General features: G+C 45.8%; 1 protein-coding gene across 1 annotated transcript; it reads right to left on the bottom strand.

Moving 5' to 3' along the window:
- Positions 1–233: 233 nt before the first annotated feature.
- otud5a (OTU deubiquitinase 5a) lies at positions 234–1,210 on the bottom strand (the record flags this gene model as incomplete). Its single annotated transcript, XM_042482623.1, has 3 exons — positions 234–785; positions 864–1,020; positions 1,103–1,210. Coding segments are annotated over 3 exons (498 nt in total), but the record flags the coding sequence as incomplete, so codon positions are not given.
- Between the last annotated feature and the right edge of the window lie 92 nt (positions 1,211–1,302).

The raw sequence follows: 1,302 nt of genomic DNA, 5'->3' as shown, positions 1-1,302 counted from the left end.
CTGAATATTTAAATATAACTTAGGGACTGTTCATTATTTATGAGGGGGGGTTAATGCAAAAAGGCGGAGGCAAGTTAAATCCTTGTTAAGCACTGGGGAGGGGCTTCTGTTATGTATTTTGGCCTGAGGAGGGGAATACAACTTTAAAACTGGATTTCGTATTTTTTTACTGCTGATTTTGAAAGAAAACACGCCTTTGAAGGCAAGTCAAAAAAAGTCATTTATTTTTTTAATTTGGGCCATTGTATTTTTCTTTTTTCTTATTAAAGGCCATTTTTAAAGAAAAGAAAAAAAAGCCTTTTGTGGGTGACTTTAGAATGAAAAAAGGGCAATTTCTTGTCCTTTAAAATTTTTTGGTGATTTTTGAAAAAATAAAATTGCCAGGTTTTTTTTAATGTCACAGCTAGAAACTGTACTAACAGAAACTATCCTTAGATTTTGTAATATTGCTGACGGTCCTTGAACACCTCATGTGTTATTAAACAGGTTTGTGAAACAGAATTCCAGACCTTTCCAAAACATTCATTGCTTCTGCTGGCTTTTCCAGGTTTTTCATGACCGTATGAGCCCCGCGTGGAGACCCCTCCTCTCTATTATCAGAGAGCGAGCGTGTGTGTGCGTGTGTGTGTGCGGTACCCCGGGTTTGAAGGCGGGCAGTCCCAGTCCGACGCCGATCGTGGCCTTGTTGGGGTTCACCACAGAGTTGTAGTGGATGTTGCGGTGGTAGCTCACTCTGATTGGCTCGTCGTTGTTCTGGTGGATGCCGTGGAACGTGTTGATTGGCTCTGCGGTGGGAGGAGGAGGCGGGGTCAGATTGGTGGGATCTGATTGGCTGACGGATGCGGGCCCGTTACTGGACTCACCTGTGCTGTACTGGTACACCTCCACCGGTCTGTTGTACATCTCCGCCATCGCCTGCATCTCGATGTGGTTGCCGTGGCAATTGTTTTTCCTCTTCCTGTTGATGTATGTGGTGAAGTCCTCCGTCACGTAGTTGGAGAAATAGTCAGCGTTCTTCATCTGGAAGGAGAGACGGCGTTACGGACACAGACGGGACGAGGAGACGATGTTTGCATGAAGGAAGCGGAGCAGAGCAACTCACCAGGTAGTCCATACAGTGTTTCCGGACCACCTCGTGCATGTCCTGGTCTCCATACACCTGATCAGCTGACGCACGCACGCACGCACGCACGCACACACGCACACACACACAGACACACACACACACAGGTTACATATAAAACTAAAACTGTGTAAGCGTAACTCATCTTCCACAGTTCAGACAGAAATGGACACAACACT

Source organism: Plectropomus leopardus, unplaced genomic scaffold (genome assembly GCF_008729295.1).
Source record: "Plectropomus leopardus isolate mb unplaced genomic scaffold, YSFRI_Pleo_2.0 unplaced_scaffold5325, whole genome shotgun sequence".
Taxonomy (NCBI): domain Eukaryota; kingdom Metazoa; phylum Chordata; class Actinopteri; order Perciformes; family Serranidae; genus Plectropomus; species Plectropomus leopardus.
This window is presented reverse-complemented; position numbering and strand designations above follow the sequence as displayed.